The sequence below is a fragment of the Mesitornis unicolor genome, unplaced genomic scaffold, assembly GCF_000695765.1.
Source record: "Mesitornis unicolor isolate BGI_N332 unplaced genomic scaffold, ASM69576v1 scaffold12454, whole genome shotgun sequence".
Lineage (NCBI taxonomy): Eukaryota > Metazoa > Chordata > Aves > Mesitornithiformes > Mesitornithidae > Mesitornis > Mesitornis unicolor.
The window spans coordinates 39,676-57,635 of NW_010179464.1; the positions used below are offsets into that span (position 1 = coordinate 39,676).

General features: G+C 34.5%; 1 protein-coding gene across 1 annotated transcript in view; it reads right to left on the reverse strand.

The window, feature by feature from the left end:
• The window catches only part of LOC104539309 (attractin-like protein 1), a gene marked incomplete at both ends in the record, with an annotated part of 60,591 nt that overhangs the window by 27,675 nt on the left and 14,956 nt on the right, over nucleotides 1-17,960 (reverse strand). Inside the window, 4 exon segments of the mRNA XM_010182794.1 lie at nucleotides 5,006-5,143; nucleotides 9,244-9,462; nucleotides 14,494-14,682; nucleotides 15,856-16,069. Coding sequence (XP_010181096.1) covers nucleotides 5,006-5,143; nucleotides 9,244-9,462; nucleotides 14,494-14,682; nucleotides 15,856-16,069 — 760 coding nt within the window.

Genomic DNA, 17,960 nt, shown 5'->3' on the forward strand with positions numbered 1-17,960 from the left:
TGGCACTCCTAAACACACAGTTTTACTCCTACTGCAAAAGCAACAGCAATGGTAGTACAATTATGGGAAAACTGAATGCTGTTTGGGATGTTATTGTTTTATGAAAAAAAGGCAACAAAGTGCTTACGTTATCTTATTATTAAATGCATTATACATTCACAGTATGTGACACAAGTTACTGTAAAGAATTCTCTCCTGGCATCTCATATATTTTAAGAATATTATTTTTAAAATACCACACATAAAGATGACAAGATGATAAGCAGCTAATATTTTTAACATTGACAACTAAGTAGATGATTAATAAGTTTGAAAATAATGCTAAAAAATGTTGCCAAGATGACACAAAATTGTTCCAAGCAATCTCCCATACTGTTTTCCTCTGTAACTTTATGCTGCAGACTGTAGTACCCATAACTATAATTTTCTAGAAATTCTATAAAAGCATTGCATATTTCCCAGACATGCAGTACATGACAGAACAAGACCTTGAAGAAAATAGAACAGTAAGAAACCACTAAGGCAGCAAGCCAATATCTTGTTCCTACCTACAGTCAGAGTTGCTTTATTTCCAAAATCCATCAATATTTAATGATTACTTTTCTATTACTGAATTTTTATATTCATGCCTTCAAAATTGTACCTCAGATGGGACTTGAGCAGAATTTAAAGAACGAAACAAAGAGATTTGGAATATTTGTCCTCCAACTCTTCAGCATCACCGACTACAAGGCTTCCTAGGTTTCCTACATCTGGACAGCTCTACCTGCTCAGAAGCAAACAAGGCTGAGCTGTGCACGTCACATCAAAGCTTTACCACAATACAATGTGAGTGTGCTTTATTCTGTTAAATCACAAGAGGGTTTGATTCCTTAAATATTTCTGGCATAGACCAAGAGCATGGCATTAGGCACTCTAAGGGTTGTTCATGCATTTGTACTCAACATCAGATAAAAGGCGTAAACAGAGCTGGAACCCAAAACCTGTTCCTTGTTAAAGCACTCCATTCCCTCATGTTCAGAATTCACCCCTGGCTTCCCTCTTACTTTCTCACACATTGAGCCAACTCTCAAAAAGGATGCTTTATGTGGCAACTTTGATTGCTTTACACTTTGTCATACAGGGGCTTTAGCTTACAAATCTTAAGCATGCACACAGTGCCTTGACTTACTAATTTGTGCACTGTTTATCATTTATTTCCAACAAAGAATGCAAATCTTTTTGTGTAACTAAAAATCCATCATAATGTAAGGTAACACATTGATTTTTTTTCATATTTCGTCTACTTGATTCACATCACAGACATAAAAACTACCTGAAATCATTTTTAATTAGTATAAGAACAGATAACTGTAACAGTCACAGAACCTTCTTTAATGTAAAAGAAAAGGCTTTTATAATTTATTACTGATTTTTGTATAGAATGCAGTAATGAATCAAATATAAAAACAATTCAAACTAGATTTTTGTACAATAAAGCGTCATAAAGAACTGAAGGATTACACATATCTTTACTGCAAGCCACATGTTAGGACTACTGAATATAAAGATCATGTGTACACCAAGAATAAAAACTCTAACTTTCATTCTCTGTACAGCAAGACCAAATGACAGGATGTCAATGAATAATTGGTATTAGGCATGTTTGGTTCTTTTAAGATGAAAAAGTGTAATAGTTAATTATAAAAAACATGATCTCTGTCAAATTACTACCCATCAGCAGCCGACATACCACACTTCTGGCGCAAAGTTAAAGCAGAGTGAGGGTCAATCGCAGAGCAAACCTGCATTAGATAGTATTAGCTGTAGGTGATAATGCAGATTTCAATGTCTTTAGGCAATCCATTTTACAGTTTAACCAGTTCAAAGTTTTCCTTGTATTCTACCTTAATCTTTCTTGTGGCAATCTAATCCCATTACTTCTTCTCAACCAAAATGGGGCCGTGGGGGAAGGCACTTTATCATCAGTCTCTCTTTCCAGCTTCTTTCATGTATTTGAAACCTGTTATTACGTTTCCATCATTTCTTTGTCCTTCGTTTTAGGCTTGTCACATCTAAGTCTGCATCATATCAGGATGCAAAATGAGTCCTTAGATTTCTTTTAAAGCTATTGAAATGTCAGCAATTATAGTGAGCAAAAATCCAGAAGAGTCAATTTTTTTAATCTTTTCTTTAATTACAACTATTCAAAACTTTCTGAAACATGAATTATATCTTTTTCCTATAAAAACTGTTACTCATCTCATAGTAATTTGATAGCATAACACTATGCAATGCCTGTATGAATGTATCAGTTATCTGATGACAGTTGCAAAGGCATCATTATTGACAGAGTAGAATAAGGAAAATAGTTATATTTGTACAGAATTTTCTATCCCTGGACAAACGTCAGAACAGAACTGATCACTCGGGTGGACAGTCAGCTTCTTTCAGAGCATTTTGAATGACCTCCTATAAAAGTATAAACAGAGAGGATTTAGGAAAAGTTTTCGAAGGACAGTAAGACTGCTATGCATCTCCTTCTTTCAAGATCATCAGGGACCTAAGGAACAACAAAAGCTAATCCAGTCTATAAAAGAAAATCAAGTTTTTCTTGCAAGTCTTTTTAATATATGTCAGCAACAGTCCAGCTAAGCTGGGAGGTCAGATTTTACCTATAAGCACATATATGACAACAGCAGAATGCATAATACTTGTACTGAATACATAAGTACTTTTGTCAGGACACTGGGAAGATATTATTTTACATCATATGACATAATTATGTTAAAAGAATAATTCTTAGTTTTTCTCCCAGTGTATACCACTTTACCTCTCAACTGTAGAGATCGAGAACAAGGTCTTTTCCCAGCTCTCCAATTCATAACCAAGTTACACCCTTGTAACTATAGCAATTTGTTAAATGAAGAATATTATAGCATTACAGAGTTACAGTCATTATCTTGTCATTCCTTTAAAAAGTTCTCAGTCTGGATCCTCAAAGAAATGACTGAGGAAAAAATGCACCACATGCTCAGGCAGTTTCAACAGAAGGATGAGTCTCAGGAGAAAGGAATTGTTGGTAAGGTCAAGCCAGAAACAGCAGAGAAAAGTGACACAAGACAGGACTATGAGGATGACTGGGTTTTTTCAGTTCCTCATGATTTTATCTTTCCTACTTTCTACCATTTCCTGTCTCTTTTTCTAATTATTTCAGTCACACTTAAGTTCAGCTTCTGACTGGGTTGCTCTTTCTTCTCCTCATATTTTTTCCTTAATTATGGTTTTAATTCACAGCTATTTTCAATTTTTTTCTGCACTACCAAAAGCATTATCATTATGAAGAAGAAAAAAAAATAGAACCATGTCTTTATTTCTTTGTTTTCACATTGCCTGATCAGAACTATGGTTCCAAAATACTCTTAAACCAAAGTAAAATTCATTTGACTTATCTATGGATCACTGGTACTTTTTCCTACAGAAATCCCTAGCCCACAATTTGGGCAACACTACCACAGGAACAAAAACCATGATACTGAAGAAAATATAACAGTTCATAATGACTTAATTCCTCAAAATGTCTTAAAGACTTAAACAGATTTATGGGATCTATACTACAAAATATAACATACCAATGCAGATAAAGCCTCAAAATAATTATCATCTTTATTTTTTAAAGCATTCTTTAGTCTAAACAGCTCCTGTTAAAATCATGTCTACCAATAAAAATATGTACTCTTACAGACTAGGGCTGAAAAAACAAGTCATAAAATTTATAATTTTACTGGTCTTATAAATTGATTTTAGCCATTATTGCACCACACATAATTCACTAAAGGTGATGGAATGCTTATTTGGTTGATAGCTAATGTATCCCTGAAGAGTAAAAGCTATATTAATACATCATTTTGCCATAAAGGTGATATAGACAGGAAAAGAACATTTTGTCAAGTTCAGGAAATAAGAGAACTATTAAGAATTATTTAAAGCATCATAAAGCACCAGCAAAATGTGCAATTGTCAATAGGGGCAAACATTAATCTTTCCATCCCCTTGAACACACTTTCTACATATTGTGCTTGAGTTTACCAGCTGTGCAGCTTTATGCATTGCCTACTGCATGTTTAAGTGCTAAGGAAAAAGCGAACCTTGAATAAATATTCCTTGAGAAGCAAAGGTCCAGTAAAAGAATTATCAATAATAAAGAAGAAAAAGTAATGGGACAAAACTTTCTAGCACTCTCCTAGATTCCATCTCAACTACCTTAATAACTTTTAATATTGAATATATCCCCACCTTCCTCCATTTACTTATATGGGAAAGAGACACTGTCAAATTTAAAATCACCCATGCAAGTAAAAAAACAGCCCTATAGCAATACTAAAAAAAACCATCTAGAGTATTTGATTTCATTCTTTCACTTCAAGGAGAATCCTCCAATGCAGCAATTACAAAAGCGAACAAATTGAACAGATTAGGGTTCCTTACAATCCTCAGTGTACCAGGCTTTTCTGTTTGAACTATACACAGATAAGACTTGTTGGTCTGCTGAATGCATAATTTTTCCACTACCATCACACATCTATACAAATCAGTGCTGTCAGACCTTATGGTAGATACTGAACATCATTTATAAGTACCTTCTCACTGCTTTTAAGAGGATTGTTTACATGGAATGAAATTATGCTTCTGACATAACAGGATTTAAGGAGTTGCTCTCATAACACAGCTCTATTCTCTTGCTTTCCTTAACGGGGGAAAGTTAAATTTCTTCAAATTACCATCTTGGTTTTAAGTGCATCCAGACCAAACCACTGCAAAATGATTATTCTAAATGCAAAGTTTCTCTTAAAAATATTAATCTGATTTTGAATCATTAATTTAGCTGCTCAACTCATCTGTATTATTGAATAAACTTTTAACCTTCAAAGAAAAGTTAATTTCACATTACACTAAAAAAAAGTTCAATTCACATTACATAAAATGTCATTTCAATATTTTTTGTTCCTCTCCCAGTATAACTTACCTGTACACTGTCCTCCATTTGTGGGGTCTCCATAATATCCTGGCATGCACGTTTCACATTGTTTTCCTGTTGTTAAGTTTTTACATTGATCACAGACATTACTGTTGATGCAGGTGCTGTGGCCATTACACTGGCAAGCTAGAATATAACATTTAAAAAGCCATTACTGAATTGCTCTTGGAAACAAAATCATTCCTATGTGATTACAAAATTGCAGGAGAATGTAATTCTGACGAGCTTAATCCAGACTACTGACCAGCATAAGTATTTGTACCTTGACACAGAACCTCTACAAAATAGCATTCTGACAAGACATGAATTCACATAAAAACCACAGATGTTGACTATGTAGTGACATGTGAGTTTAAGGTGTATGAGAAACTCTTTTCTGCCATTGAGTGACTGAATCCAGTCCTCATAGTTTTAAAATGCCACCCAGTCACTGAAGAAACCTGTTAAGAGGCAGTAAGATACCAACCGAGACCAAATGAAAATGCCCACACCTATGTGCAATCCACTGTGAAGCATCTGAAAGGCTACTGTGATGGAGAACACAACTCACACTCAAGCTTGTATCTACTGGGGAGAGAGAACTTAGAAAAAATTAACCAAAGATCATCTTATTTTTAACAGTTCTGATCCTTGCAATAACTTTGGCATACTAAGGGGTTTTAAGGACATCAGGACCACATCAAACAGCTCCAGTTCCTACTCAATACAGTCAATTTTGGTGAAAGAAAAAAAACTGGACACTTATTGACATAATTTTTTTACATCCAACCTTAAAAGCATTTTTTTTTTTTTTTGCCAGACAGCAACACTATAAACCACTGCTCCTGCATCACACCTCCACTCCAGCACTCCACGTTTTGGAGAAACTCAGGAAGTACTGATCACTGCTGCAGCAAAATCACAATGTGAATTTTGCCAGATTCACTGATCCTGTTGCCAGGACTTAGCTGGATAACCAAGAGGTTTTTTTGAACGGTGACCTCTTGATAGAGTGAGATCTCAGAGGACTCAGCAGATTAGCAATTATAGCAACTCGTCAAATGTCAGACTACGTCAAACCTGGTGATTCCTCAATGGTTGAGGGTGTGTAAGACTCAGCAGAGGACAGCTGTCTTGGTAAGATCTTTTTCTTTTTTAAATTTGGATTTTTAATCTAAATGTCACAGTGACTGGTGTCTTGGCTAGGTAAAAAAAAATATTCTCACTGCATGATTTGAAACTTCTTAGAGCTGTTTTAGAATTTAGTAACTTAATAGATTTACAGCCATTGCCAGGCTTGGCTCATAAACCATTAAACTTCCCAAGTTTACAATCTCTTCCTTCTTCCGTAGCTATGCCTACAGAATCTCATAAACTTGTATCAAACACTTCTGTACTACTGTAAAAAAAAAGTTTTCTCACTGTCTTGACTAAATCCCTTTAGAGATTATGAGTTTTAGTCTAAGAATACTTCATTTTTATACTTGATATTTAGACTACTTGTAGTGTCTCCCTCCAGGCAGTTTGCCATCCTGCAGTTTTCTTCCTATCCTCAGAAAAAGCTACACAAAAATTCCATCAATTACAGTTCCATTTTGGGTTGTATTTATATGTCTTAACACATTAAATTATTTACAGCAAATCTTAAAAAAATGCAGCCAAATAAACCAAAAGTAAAAACAAATAATAGGTTCAATAGGTGTTCTACCAGGGATTGCCTAATAAAGACTGTATCATAATGTAGGGAGAATGTTTCATTCTGATATTCTCTAACCAGTGGGTCATCGATTCATAAATTTTCTATTCTTTTTAATGCCTAGTTTTGTATTTCTCAATTTTTGTGATATTTAAAGGATAATGAAAGCAACATTAATAATTTTTTTCAATGGTGAATTTTAGTTTGCTGTAAGTCATAACATTATCTGGTCATATATGATAGCTCCTAATTCTTACATTTTGTTAAGGCAAAGAAAATGGAAAATATTTTAGATCATATATGATAGATATATAGATAGATAAATAAATATATACACACACACAGAGTAAGAAGCAATACAATCTAAAATTGGCATGGCACACCATTTAAAAATATTACATATTTGCTGATTTTCCTAAAAATATGGATCTCATTGAGAAAAGTGAAAAGTCAGAAGAACTGCAAAATTCAACACCTTTATGTGATACAGGGGAGTGCAATTAAACTGGTTACATCCGTATTAAATAATTAAAATTATAATTAAAATAGAGACACTTCAGTGATCATTTAAGTAAGAACTAGGAGTTAAATAATAAAAATATTTTTTTTCTTTAAGTGATTTTAATGTACATTACTAGCAGAAACAGAATAATTTTTCTCAGACATACAAATGTGATTTAGCTGAATCTTCAGTGTGGCTGCCCTGGAGATAAGCAATTTTATGTCTAATTTGCTTTTGACATCTGTGTTGAAATGATTGGTGATGCTGACTGTTGTTGATAATTAGACTTTTAAGAAAATACTAGGAAAATATATAAAAAGGATGTCTGCATTACAATCTGGATCTAGTGTAAAGATACTTCTACTGGTTTTAAACAAATTAGTTAGAATCAATTCACACTGCTTTTCAGAGAAATTTAGGCTTTGAAGACAAACTTGGGCTTCATTCTACCCAAACTGCTGCTCTTATGAGAGGAAATCCCAACATTATTCATTTTTCTTTTTTTTGGTAGATATATATTTGCCATTTTATTTATAATAATAGTTCAATCAAAATAAAAATATGATTAAAATATATTCATATCAAAATAAATATTATGACAGCTCTTTTGAGAACTATTGCTTTCAAAATGACCATTCACTAAAAGAAACATCTTTTATGCTAACTGCTGAATACTAGTTTTAAAGATCTGAACAGACGGAAAATAAGAATGAATTTAAAATACCTATCACCAACACAATTGCCTAGAGACACTACAAAGAGCATGGATATGAACTAGAAGTAAAATTAAGCTTACACACGAATGGTTCAGCCAACTATTCATCAATGTGGCAGAATAATCTTCAAACTATGTATTATAACTTTTTTTTTTTAATCCAAACTACAAAGTAGCAGTAGTTCAGTACTAAGTACTGAATTTTTCAAACAATATAACGTCATCCAATTGTTTGCAGAAATTTACCAGAGTTTTCTTTTTATTAGATAGTTTGGAACTGGGTTTTTTTTGTTTGTTTTTAACAAAATGATTTGACAGTTTTGCAATTGGTTTTACAACTCTCTTATTTATTCTAAAACTTAAAAAAATCTGCTATTTTTAAAAAAGATTTACCAAAATAAAACTTTTTTCAGAAATTCCACTTTCCAAATATTATAGTCATATACACACTTACATATAAATATATATACATATATATATATATACACACACAGAGACACAACCACATATATGCATACACTCACAGAGAACACTGCTGATGAAGAAAGAACCCAGGAGAGTAAACAAACATAGCTGCATGTACCCATAAAGGTTTTTATCATAGAGAAGCTCCTGCTTCCAATGAGCAATAGGAGCACTTGCTGGAAAAATGATTTTATCACAATTGCATCATTTATTTTTAAAAAGTATTGAGTATTTCCATACAGAAGTTCATACCAGTTCAGCTTCCACTGACCTAAAGAGCCTGATGTCTTGCTTACTTTTTCAACAAATTTGAAAATTAAAATACTGTAATTAGATTGGTATGGCTTAAATTTAAACTTCAGAGATTCTCTTGAAGATTACAAAAGCATACATTCTAATTATTCAAAATGTCTACAAAGTAGACCAGAGGCACAGCTCAGTTATTTGGCATCCCCCCCTTCTCACAGCCAACAGGACTTTTGTATTAGCAGCGGTCATCAGCAGTTGCTTATATCTAATTTCTCCCCAGCTACACTCTGATGGATACAGAAGCCAGAAGAAAGCAAAAGCTGAAGCAAATTCATATAGGTGGATTTGTAAAAGTAGAAAGATAGGATGGGTGAAAACTTATTTACAAATAAATGGCAGTTTTGGTCAAACTATTTGCATTAAATTTCACATGTGAACCTGCACGACAGCAAGCATATTTGTGTTCAGTAGACAGAGACTAACAAACTACATATTTAGGAAACACTTTGGAAAAACGAATCTCTCATGCAAATATTATTTGTGTTACTCAATGTTAATTTGGCGTTCTTAAAGAAGTATCTCTTATTTCACAGGTAGGAAAGAATGGAAGCAGATCTTACCTGGACACTGAATAAAAGACCATTCGTAATTTTTCTCTTTTGGACAAAGACTAGCATCAAGCACCATTTCATTAGAGGACATGCCAATAGGTTTCATTGGGCCTCTTGATGATCCTTCCAAACATTGTCCCTTTCCAGTGTTACTGGGATCATTGCACCATCCACACCCGGGCTGTTCCAAACACTGTCCACAGGTCCTCAGTCCAGAGCAGTTTTGAGCTTCATTACATGGAATAAAATATTAATGCAAAGGGGCTTTTGTGGTTGGTTTTTTTTGTTTGGTTGGTTTCTTTTTTTTAATAAGATGCTAGGATTTTACAACAGCTGAAGAAGCAATTTTGCATTTCTATTTCCTTGTGCAAATTAAAAAAAATCAGTAGCATTAGTAAGCATATCTCTGTTTTCTTTAACAGCTGTACTTTTTCAGAGGTCACAAAATACACAGCAGGTGCTTGTTACACCACAATGCAACAAGAATCATTTCAAATAAACAAAGATAATGAAGCAGAACAATAATATTACACATCTTCATTAAATCCCATGATGATATATATAATCTGTGCTTATCGTTATTATGACATGTGTATATTACTAATTTTACTGATGTAAACAGTCCTTTCAACAGGGAAACTCCAGAATTCAAGACAAGGTCTAAAATCCAAAAGTTACAATAATTATCCCAAAATTGGGATAATTGACATTCAAACCAAAAATTTACTTGGATACTCATACCTAAGTATTCATCTATGAACACGACTCAGACTTCTTATATAAAACATTTGAAACAAGCTAGCTTAGTACACATCTTTCCACAGAAGGGATAATTAAACTACAAGTCAGAACTCAATCCCATTTAATTGAACTATGTCTTAAAAGTCTCTTCTGTTAACCAGGTTTAATTTTTTAATTTGTATACTAAAAATCAAATCTCCCTCTAGTTCTTTTATACGCTATTCTTTCTATTTAAATACTTTAATTTCTCATAGAAATGGTCTTCTTCATATTTTAGAAATCTGTTGAGAAACAAAAATCATATTCTGAAGTCACTGCCATTTCTTATTAATAGCAAATTAACAATTTAGTATATTCAGGAACACCATTAGAGTTCACAGGTTTGAGTTTTTTCTGCTACATCTTAAATTTTTTAAATTAATGCTGTAACACTGAATCAAATTAACATCAGAATCATCTGAACATTGATCACTATGGGTCCCTGTTTCTTCTCACATTAACTTTGTAGACACTTAAAAAATAAATTTTAAAAGCATACATGAACTTCAGGAAGATCTTACCCAGAAGTCAGAAAGAGTCTGTTTCTTTAAAAAAAAAGTAAAACTTTAAAGGTTTGTGGGAGCATTTTGGAGGACACCCACATGGCTTCTACATGAGTGTAACCTCTCGATTTGGCTCAGCTGCAGCCAAATATCCAACTATATCCAACTAATGTTCACAGCTACCTTGAACATTCTACTCCACAAAGACTATACTTGAATCCATGCTGTAAAGGCTATGCTAAGCAGAACAATTTCATTTCTAATTAAATAAACTGACAGTGGAATAAAGCTAGCTAGTCTGACCTGAGCAACTATTAACATTGCTTAAAAGTAATGAATGTTTTCAAAAAATACTCCAGTAGTTTATAAAGATAAATTTAGCTACCAAGAAAACCAGCAGTTAAGAATCTGAATGAGCTCTCAAAAGGACTTTAACAGTGCAGAAAGCTGGAGCATGAACCCTTCTACCACTAGACTTGGAAGAATCCACCTAGGAGGAAATGTTTCCCAAATATGGAAAAAGGAGCTCAACTCTTCTTGGAAATCAATGTCAATCATATGACACTAATCAGTTTTAAACCAGACATCATCAAATCTGAAGCTGAATGACACAGATTTTGGTTTTTGAATACATTAGAATATCAGCAGAAAAATAAAGACCACCATTTTCTACTGGCTGGTTTGCCCTTTCAAAGATGCACTATAGATGATCCAAACAATTCTTATGTTGCTATTTATAAAGCTATGAGAAAACAGCTCTGAAGCATCAGCTGGGCTGTCTTCATGGAAGGCAAAACAGAATCAAAAGTGAAAATCCTCAGATATTCTCTGCAGCAGCATTCAGCTGCAAAACTGAAGAGCACTAACTGGAAAGTTGTTGTTTATGGAAGAAGGAGATACTCAAGCAGAATTTTTTTTTAATTTTAAATTGTAGAGGTGGTCCAAGATTATTCAACTGTCAGCTATTCACTCAAAAAATTTTTTAAGCTATAATTACATTCCATTCTCTAAGTAAAAACAGTACCTTTGATACAGGAATCCACTTAATATGTCATTACCTCAGCAGCAATAATGATGTATCTACCCAATACAATTTTCAACTCATTTACACTGAAGCAATGTCTAAATCACATTTCATGTGGGCATTCATCTTCTTCTTTAAATGCAAAATATCTAATGCTTTAAATTCTGAAAAAAAACCTGCTTACAGACACAAAATCTCAGCTTTCTTTAACTTGTTGTATAGAAAATACATTTTCATACAAAACCGACTTTAAATAATGATGAACGGGTATATAGCAAATCCTGTTTGCCTTATTGAACATAAACTTTTACAGATCTGACAAAAATGACAATTTAATTTAAAACATTTTTTGCCTTTCCCCAAACAAATTGAATCTGCATCATGTGCAAATACTACAAAACACTAAAACAGAATTAAAAGTTCAGACTGAAATAGTATATGCTGTTTTTAAAAAGCTAAGCATCATCCATGGGGTGTTCTATTTTAACTCCAAATTTTTCAATCTACTTATCTTATGCCACAACTCACTACCAATATTTTATAAGTTGCAAACCTGATTCCTTATAGGAGTGAAAAAACGTTTGGTGAACTGTTATGAGACAGAAACCTTTACGTAAGTACAGTATTATTATTCTAAGTATATGGGACAAGAGATTACGTGTAATTATTTCTTTGTTCTTAGACTAAACATGGGCTGATGGCTGAGTTCAGAGGACATAAGAACCCAAGGAAGATGCAAACCCTACTTCTAGTCCACACTGAGCCTGGACACTAGAACCCTCCCTAATATATGAATTTACTAAGCATAAGAATTTACCAGAACAGGTCAACACTGTACTAGTTCGTTATATTTTATGATTAGTAACAATGAAGAAGGAACCTCTATCAGATTGGGAATACAAGCTCTGCAGGTTCCAATATCCTTTAACCAGGTGTTGAAAGAAATAATCTCCTATGCCTTTTTTCCTATAAATATGAATGTTGTGGCCTGGTACATATAGCCATTCTTCTCTCCTAAGATTAGAACATATCAATGGTTCATATTACAGACATGGCAGGACCTTATTTTACTTAATATATTCCTGAGGCTTAGGTGAAAGCAAGTAAATGCCTTTTGTATTTGCATCCATAATCTATTAAATGGAAACATGATTTAATTATGACGCTAAAGCAAGTTGCTTCTTGTTGGACAATATCATCAATCCTGCCACAACACATCCAGAAATAAATATTCCAGAGATGCTGATATCAAAAGACCCTTATTAAGAGGGGAAAGGAAGTAGCAAGTAACTGGGAAAAAAACTCTCACAGAGAAAAGAAATGATGCTTTTTCAATAGTTCACTTCAGAAGTCCTATATATTGGGTCTGGGACCAATTGGTTTGGGGTCCTTTACAGGTAGGGATTTGATTTTAATCAAATCTTGAAGGACAGTAAAAATACTAAGAATCAATCTTCTGTATGATGGCAGGTGAAGAATTTTTCTAAATATACCATAACTGAAACTGGCTCTAAGGCACCAGGCAGCTTTCTCCAGCAACTACATGAATTATGGTACCAATATACACTGGAACTGCATGGTGTTGAACCTAACAAGGTCCTGTCACTGCAGACTTGGGAAGAAGTGGCTTTAGCTGAACGATATACCGAAAGGTATCTTGAGTGGGTTTCTTATTCTTCTAGAGAGGCATTGTATCAATTTCTGATAAAATGTGCTTCCAAAAGGAGACATCTGGGGAGTACCTTTTCTGCTTGACAAAGAACTCACCTGCCTTGTTTTTAATGTTTAGTTTTTGTTTCTACTTCTTTGAATCTACTGACAAAATGAATCAGAAACTTTAAAACTCTGAATTCAGCTTATCTCCTTTTATACCACATTTAGTTATTAAAGTCTAAAGTCTCCATATTGTTTCTCTAATTTTAAGAAAATCTTGTTCCAACTCATGGCCATTATTTGAAAAACTTATATCCTGGTTTGAGCTAAATAGAACTAACTTTCTATTTAGGGATTTTACTTTTCAGCTCGGTCTCTTTTAAGTGACTGAACTTGCTGAAAACTGGCAGCATGTTCTTCCCAAACAGCGCTGCTAGAAGATATGCTCAAGGTCAGTTGCCTCATCCTGGGTGCTGTGTCTGCACCTAAGGGGGGGGAAGCAGCCCCAAAACTGACCAACTAGGTATTCCATCCCACATACGTCATACTCGGTATAAAAACCTAGAGATACGAGGGTCTCGGTTCCCTTTTCACCCTTCTTCCATCTTGGAAGCATCTCGGACCCTTCCATCCATCTCGATCCTGCAGAGGCCAAAGTCTGAGCAGAATCCTGCTCGTTCATCTGCCGCTGATCCTGATTTGTGTTTCTGCATCCTGCTCCCACCTGCTGCTGAGTTTGGTCTGGGACTTTTCCAGTTCCCGGCTCCACAGAGCCTCTGGTGACGCATTCGTCATTGGGGGGAGGGTGTGGGGAAGATTTTATAATGGTTTTGTATATATTTGTACATATTTGTATATATTTCATTATTTTCCTATTTACAATATTATCCTGTAGTATTAGTATTATTGTTTTCATTAAATCTGTTAGTTTATTTTCCAACCTGTAAAGTCTCTCTCCCTTATTCTCTTTTCTTTTCCCTTCTGGGGAGGGGAGAGGGGTTAACAGAGAGCATCTGTCCAGGATTTAGTGGCCGGCCCAGCCCTAAACCACGACAACTTATTACTATCTGTTTTAACAGACTAAATATGCTTCATCACAAAAGAATTATCAATATTTTATCTGTATCTAGAAAATACACAGTACTGCGTGCCTACATTATTAGCTATATAAGGCAATTCATCTGCAATTATTTTTATCTTTAGGTGAACGTGCTGAATCCTATTCATAGAGTTACTCTTATGAGTGGAAAAAAACTAAACAGTATATTTAATAGGATGAACATTCATTATGATACTCACGGGAGCATGTGGCAGTTTGCCATTCTAGACACTGTCCATATGGAAAAGAGATTATATAGGCGTTGGAGTCAACACACCGCTTGGTACTGCTACACCACATACATTCCATACCATTACTCGTGCAGTTAGAACATGTTGTTCGCAGGGAGCATGGCTTTTTGCAGGGTCTGGCATTCTGGTTGGGACTAACTGGAAACGAACCACAAACATTTGTAGTTTTGAACACAAATACCATCTCCTGTTTCTTTAACTATATGTTCCACTAGAAAAATCCTTGTTAAAGTGAAAGTGGTTGCTTCCTTAATTAGCTATAAATAATTTAGTCTAAACGTACAGTGCAGGATATAAATACTAAAAAATATTTTATTAAAATTATTAGTTAATACTAAGCATGACTCACATGAGTAAAATCTTCTAAAGTTAATTTTAAAATTTTCACAGCAGTTTCACCTAGTGTGGCCTTTACATTTTGAGATGTCTTTTCCATTGTGAATATATTTTTTTACTATTCTAAGAAACATCTGGTAAATAGTTAACTATTAACTCAAAATTAAGAACACTGTAAAGATGAAATTTTTAGGAAATATAGATGGCAGTAGCAACAAGTGTACAATATGCACTTTGCAATTTCATTACTATTTGGATTTACTTATAAGAAAATAAAGAATTGGTAAGAACACACTTTGGTTATGCAAGTTAACAACTCTGACAACTTCACTGCAAAACCATCAGACTGATAGGCAGTGTTCCCAACACACCAACAACGCAGCTATTTTCCAGTTTTGCACAGACAAAATTTATTTATCCACAAAATAAATCTGAAGGGGAAATTTAAAGAACTTCATGTGCTTAAACTCACAGCTATGAAGAGAAACTTAGGACAATCAGAGCATGAAAATGCTAATGTCAAGTGACTATTTGCCACAGTAATCTTTACACACAAACAATACTAAAAGAGAGAAATAAGAATTTTGGGTTTGTCAGCCTTTTAGACCATTAAAATATTTGTTTATATTCAGTCAGATTCAGAAAGGAAACAGCAGCCTTGTTGAACTCCTCCATAGACACCTTCATACTACAATCACCATTGTCACTGACTGCCACAGCTTTAGAGGCAATTTATAAGATTTCTGGTGTAATGCTAATTAAGTCATGTAAACTAAATCACAAATAAATATTTGCTGCTTTAGAAATACTGTTTTATAGGTTAAAGATCAATGTGTGTTTTTTTTAAAAAAAAGTAATTTTAAAAAAAATTATTTAATCCAAATCGTCCAAAAATTCCTCTTAGCCAAATGAAAACCCAAACAGCTTGCTAATCATGACAGTAACAGTAATTGAGTAGTATAAGAGATTGCTTACCAACAGGTTTTTCACACACAAGACCATCTGCCATTGCAGTGCATGGATTTGCCTTCAGACCGGCCACCTCTGCTCTTTCTAGGTATGCACAGAAGCCAGAGTCGTTTGGCTCTCCAGGAAGCCACTGCAGAGTTGTATTTGTAAAAGGAGACATGTCATCCCATCCCCAGTAGGAGATGTTGATCTTGCGCAAACCTACCCAAGGTGAAATTTTCTATGAATCAGAATGAAACAAATAGGAGATAATTAGTTAAATGCTTTTGCTATCGTTAAAACGTTTCAAAAAACAGCTCAAAAGCAACAATAATGTTGATAATAAAATACATCGGAGTTAACAGCAATTCACAGAAATCAAAGTTCAAGAAAAAAGAAGCTAAATATTCCTTTCTCTAATACCTGTACTGCTGACAGTAATCAACATTTCTAGGCAATTCAGATACAGAAATGAAAGTGGCACTTCCAGAACTCTGATGCCAATATGCATTGAATACACTTTTATTATTGATTTATAACCTATAAAAAAGCTAGTCTAGAAAACATAAAAAGCATTGATTCTCAAAAAATATTTAGGATGTATCATTAAAATTACATGACACAAATTCAACTCATTTTTATAATTTCACCTTTACAGAAACGTCAAGAGAAGCAGTAGATTTTGAGGAATAAAGGCCTTTGCTTATTCCAGGATAAATCTCCATCAATTTCTTGCTCCTGTCACTGTAAAAATCTCAAGATGCCAAAAACAAACACTTTTCCTCATGTAACCTCTGCACAGGCAGTTTTCATTAACCCCAGTTTAAACATAGGGAACAGAACTATAGAAAGACTATGGGCTGTGACAGGTATGTGGGGGTAGGTGAATACCAGACAGCCAAACACCACAGCTGTCTGCCCCACGCAAAGGACAGATGTTGCCACCTCCAAAGCAGAAATGTTGATCTGATTGTGCATTAAGTTCTCACCTGACTTAATTTACAGGCCAAAGTAGGTAAAACACTATAATATACCTAAAGGGAACCTGCTGTGATTCAAGATCTACATGTTATTTCACAAAGGAACCAGGAGTCACCGCCATCATCACTCAGAGAGATCTTTCATCTTTGATCTCACATCTTTCTTTGGCCACTCAGGTTTAATCCACAGCTGAAAATCTTTCAAGAGCTCTTACATCTACACCTCATCAGAATATCAGGTGTAGATATTTTTCCCCTGCCTCATTAGCCCAAACTGAAATACAAAGAATCATTAATTTTGCTTCAAATACCAGTGGCAATTACTTAAAAAAAATAAAATTAGTAGGTAGGCAATCTATGTTCCTGACTTCCCCAGAATGTACTCCCTACACCCTCTCCCTCTTCTGTCCTATTAGAGTATGATCCAACAAAAAAATGCTACAGCATGTAACAGACTTACAGATGCAACAACAAACAAATAAACCAGAAAACCACCAAGAAATGTTCCATTCCATAAGCAGCGATGCACTCAGGGAGATTATCAAACAGCAGCAAGAATATCCAGCAAAAATACCACTACGTACTCTTACGTCTTACTTCTGCACTTACTTCATAACTTCATTGTTACCCCAGGTGCCCAGATTTCCAGGTGTATGTGAGAGCTACCACATTCTGGATACCATAATGAACATGATGTAAACAGTAAAAGTGGATCCTGGGCATCTGGAAGGTGGTAGATAATACATCTGTTGTCTTACTTGCTCTGTAGCTGCCTAGCCTGCTGAATGTGTGCGTGGTCCACAAGCATCAGAAAACTTTAGATATTTATGGATGTCTCTAGACACCCTTCTGTAGAATGCTAAGCGTGCACACCAGGCACATGTAAAAAAAAATAGGGGCTTAGGCAGGATTAACTGCTGACAAACACAGACCTAAACCAGCCTTAAATGCCTACTTTGGAGCTGAGGAATTCCAGCCAAAAGAACCTTCAACATATTACCGACTGTTTTGATTGCACTGCCAAATAATTTGGCCTTGGCAACAATATATAGAAAACAGAGATCCTATTCCAGCTATGATGAAAAGCATAACAGGTCAATAATTAAAACTGATGGTGCAGCAGTGACAGTTTAGAGATTCTTCTATTTCAGC